The sequence below is a fragment of the Apis dorsata genome, unplaced genomic scaffold, assembly GCF_000469605.1.
Source record: "Apis dorsata unplaced genomic scaffold, Apis dorsata 1.3 scaffold_260, whole genome shotgun sequence".
In the NCBI taxonomy this organism is placed as follows: Eukaryota; Metazoa; Arthropoda; class Insecta; order Hymenoptera; family Apidae; genus Apis; species Apis dorsata.
The window spans coordinates 449-4,657 of NW_006263538.1; the positions used below are offsets into that span (position 1 = coordinate 449).

General features: G+C 25.0%; 1 protein-coding gene and 1 long non-coding RNA gene across 5 annotated transcripts in view; one reads left to right on the forward strand and one right to left on the reverse strand.

Annotated features, from left to right (window-relative positions):
- Nucleotides 1-409: 409 nt before the first annotated feature.
- LOC102678719 (major royal jelly protein 1-like) overlaps nucleotides 410-4,209 on the reverse strand; it is a 4,704-nt gene continuing 904 nt past the window's right edge. For 3 of the 4 annotated variants that reach the window (XM_006616357.2, XM_031510774.1, XM_006616358.2), the window contains exons 2-7: nucleotides 3,513-3,724; nucleotides 3,248-3,411; nucleotides 2,941-3,162; nucleotides 1,338-1,621; nucleotides 1,009-1,141; nucleotides 410-730 (exon numbers count right to left, since the gene is read on the reverse strand). In XM_006616357.2, coding sequence (XP_006616420.1) covers nucleotides 482-730; nucleotides 1,009-1,141; nucleotides 1,338-1,621; nucleotides 2,941-3,162; nucleotides 3,248-3,411; nucleotides 3,513-3,724 — 1,264 coding nt within the window. In that variant the 3' untranslated portion in view covers nucleotides 410-481. Of the gene's footprint in view, nucleotides 731-1,008; nucleotides 1,142-1,337; nucleotides 1,622-2,940; nucleotides 3,163-3,247; nucleotides 3,412-3,512; nucleotides 3,725-3,822; nucleotides 4,031-4,209 lie in introns of those variants that run through there. The other variant, XM_006616359.2, reaches the window with a different exon arrangement.
- On the forward strand, nucleotides 2,450-3,488 carry LOC102678635. Its single transcript, XR_421885.2, has 2 exons — nucleotides 2,450-2,590; nucleotides 2,911-3,488. It is a non-coding gene; the product is annotated as an uncharacterized LOC102678635 (long non-coding RNA).

Sequence of the window (4,209 nt, forward strand, 5' to 3'; positions counted from 1 at the left end):
CATTGTGCCCGCTTAATTATCATACAGTTATCCTCACCAATTGCTAGAATAAAAACGAAATTTTCATATATATTCGCTTTTAGAAATTTAAAAAAGAAAATATAAAAGCAATGTAAAACAAAACACGTATTCCATTTCTTTATTACTATTTATATGAGTTAAAAATATTTTTCTCTATACAATAAAAATCCTCGTATAATTGTTACAAGTATTAGAAGTAGAACGTAAAATCGATGTACTTTGATTTAATTAATAATTAATCTATACCAAAAAAATTGTTCAGAATGATAATCTTGATGATATGATTCAAAGTCATCGAAATTAATAAAGCTATTTTAAATAATTATAACAATTCTTAAAAGTAATAAATTGAAAATATTAATATTATTAATAATAAAATTGAAAAATATTAACAGAAATTCTTTATTTCGTTAGAATTTGTTTATTATACATACAGATTATAGAATAATAAGGATTTGATTTACAAAGGATTGATTTCAGGAGATATGCAACGAGTGTTCTTTATCAAATCGTTCACACTCGCAGTTAAAATTCGAAAATTCACATCATTGAAATCAAAACCGTAGAATAGTTTTTGTATTCTGTTACTTACAACCAATACATATTCATATTCAACAGGTAATCCACTTATAACGATAAATAAAAAGTTTCTTTTAACTTTAAGACCAGTAATGGCTTGAAGAGTTTCTTTATTCTTGGCGACCACTTCCTGTAATTTCAAAATAAATTTTACTTTTTAATTAATCAATTAGTTTCTCAATTAGTTTATTTTTGATCGATCGACATGATCATTTAATCAAAAGTTATCTGATAGTTTTAAAAATTCACGCAGCCATCTTTGATTTAAAAAAAAAAGTCAAAGAGATAAATCTATTATTAATTTATTGCATAAAAAAGAAAGTGTTATTAATTTATATAAAGCAATTTTTCATTAGAAGAAAAGTGTATTTGTATTTCAAAGAAAATGTGAAAAAAAATACGACTAACAATATTTCTTCTGTCAAGTAATCGATTCTCGTTCCAGCAAGCAAGAGATGTATCACCCACAAGTCCGAAGAAGAGAACACCATTATCCGATATTCCTTTAGCCGATGCTTGAGTCCATAAAATATTTTCTTTTCTGAAATTGATAAAAATATAGAAATATATTTTAACATATTCGTGAAACGCTTTAAGATCGAAAAAAAGTTAAGAATTTTTAATTTTTCCAATTTTTGTGTTTTTTTCGTTCTAGATAGAATCGATTTTCCAAAAAAGATTGCAGATTAATACATAATATGAATAATGTTAAATACATTATTTATCGATATATTTACCCTTCATAATGCACGTTATTCGCCTGATATTGTGATTTTATGAACTGTTCCGTGTTGATATAATTCAATCTGTGAGAAGTCAGAGCGCTATAATAAAGATTTTGGGTCAGAGGACTTAGTGCCATTCCAAAAATTCCACTTTGCAATATAAAGCTCTCTCCGTCGATTGTGAATACGCTATATCTAGGATCACTTGCGAAGGTACTTGAAGTCAATCGTTGGAAAGAATTATCTGAATTGTTGTAGATAATTAAAGCGAAACCTTCGTTGTCTCCTATGTACACCTGTTGCAAAATTATACGAAATATATAATTTTAATCGATATTATAATAATATAATGAAAACAAAGGATAAAAAAAAATAAATATAAAGTACACGTATTAAAAAATAAAGAAAAATAAATGTGCATCAAAAATTTAATATTTTTAAATAATTTGTTCATTTTCATAGCTATCGTACTGCATTTAAAATATCAAATAAAAAAATGTTATTTTATATATTTTTGATTTATTTTTTTTTTTACGAAGAGTTTTTTTTACACCTCCTGTTATATTAAATACAATTATAGGATATTGTATATACAAACTATAGATACTTGTATTAAATTTTAAAGAACTCTAAAATATAAAATTTTATATAAACAGATAATATATCATATATAAATATTTTATATATTTCATATAAATTTGTTTTGTAATCTTAAGGATATAAGGATATAATGTACGCCTGCGCATAACTAATGCCATCTATCTTGTATGACATTCAAAAAAATTGGATTAGAACTTTGATAGATGGCACTAGTTCTGTGCATACGCATATGATCTTAGCATTGCTTGCAAAGCTATGAACAATGCAATTCGTTGAGCTTATCACTGTTGACGTTAATTGCTACAATTTAGAAAGTAAGTATGATTTGTTTCATTTATTGCATCAATAAAATAATTCTTATAATGCATTCTAGCATTTCACTTTTTAAAATAAATATAGATTTGATAATAATTTTTTTTCGTATAATACTTCTTTATCATTTACAAAATGATATTTTTAATTTATTCAAACTTCATTTTTCATTTTTTAATATTAATTTTTAAATAATAGGTACAAATATGTTCCTATATTAATTTTATAGATTACTTGTACGTTTGCATTAAGTAAAATAAATAAGTGACAATTATTCAATATATAACCAACAATGAAAAAAAAAGCGCACAAGCAGATAACCTTCCGTAGGTAATAAAATAAAGAATGATAAGGTAATCGTATGTTTTCATGTAACATATTTGTAAATGAGAAAGTTATTCATAAAAAAACGAAATTATTTATAATTTTATAAATTTTAATTTTTTCACTTAATTTTATTAATTTTATGCTTCATTTTGAAAATAATATCTATTTTAATAAAAAATTTTTTTATCATTCTGGAATGAGATTATTATAAAATTCATGCAGAAACAAAAATAATCAATTCAATCGAAATTAATTTCAAAAACTTCCAATTAAATAATCTAATTTTCTAAAAAAAAATTAAATAAACAGATCATAAATTACGATGCTAAAATTAAAAATTTTTCAGGAAAAATAGAATTGTCTTTATTACACTTACAAGAGTGGATCCATTCACTTCGCAACTCAACGATTGAACACTTAGAGTCACCAGAGCTCCTCTTCCTGTGGTAGTATTCACAGCAATATCGTGCGGTATTTTGACTTGCTTTAACAATTGTGAAGTATTCAGATCGAAGACAAGAAGTTGTGGAGGACATACGGATTGGACATTATTGATGAGACCTGAGTCCAAGACCCATAATCTGTCACATATATCAATCTAAATATCGTACGTAAATTGAGCTTTTTTATTTTGAAAAATAACATTAATTTTGAATGTAATCACAGAAAAAGTTTCTGATTACCTCAATCTTGTAAACACTCATGATACCAGAGCAATTCTCATTTTTCGCCCATGTCCAATCAGGATATGGTGCTAGAAGAGGTCCACCGTTGCCAGTTTTATTAGTTATCACATTCAAAGAAGAAGGCACACCATTAAACTTCATTATAATAGCAAAAGTCTTATCTAGAAAGGAAAACATGGGATATTTCTGAATGATGATAATAATCGAAAAATTTGAATAATGAAAAAATATTACGGAATAATAATCGTTTAAAATAATTTACCACGCCATTGATCGGTATCGAAAAGATAATTCATTGTATAATTGTAATCGCCTGATTGAATGGCAGCTTGTCTTTTTTCATCACTACCGAAATCGTAATCAATATATTTCCATTCGTAAATGACTTTCAACGAATTTGTCAAATTTCTTGAATGAATGTCTGTAACACAAGCTATGCCAAGATACATCAGCAGCAACCACCTTATCATTTTTCTGAAAAATATTTTCTCTGGTCAAAAAGATAAAAAATTTTAATAAATATCAGAACTGAGGCATATGAACTAAGGCGTATGAGATATTTTACTACTGACAATTAATTTTAAGGAATGTAAGCAGTATATCTGAATTGCGACTGTTAAATTATGACGAATTGTCACGGTTGGGCAATATATAAGTAGTAATGACCTATATTTTGCCTATATCTGGAGATAAAATGAATTGTTTGTTTTGTCAAAATTTGCGTTTATGTTTACACAAAAGTATTTTAAAGTACATTTAAAAAATTCCAGTATGATAGGTTATAATTTAAATCCAATTAAATGAAAACGATACAATATTTTATATTCTATTATTCCTTTGTGCTAATTAATAATATAATAATAATATATATAATATAATAATATAATTAATAATATAATAATAAATAATAAATAAATTTATAACAAATTTATATATTATAATTAATAAATAATAAATAA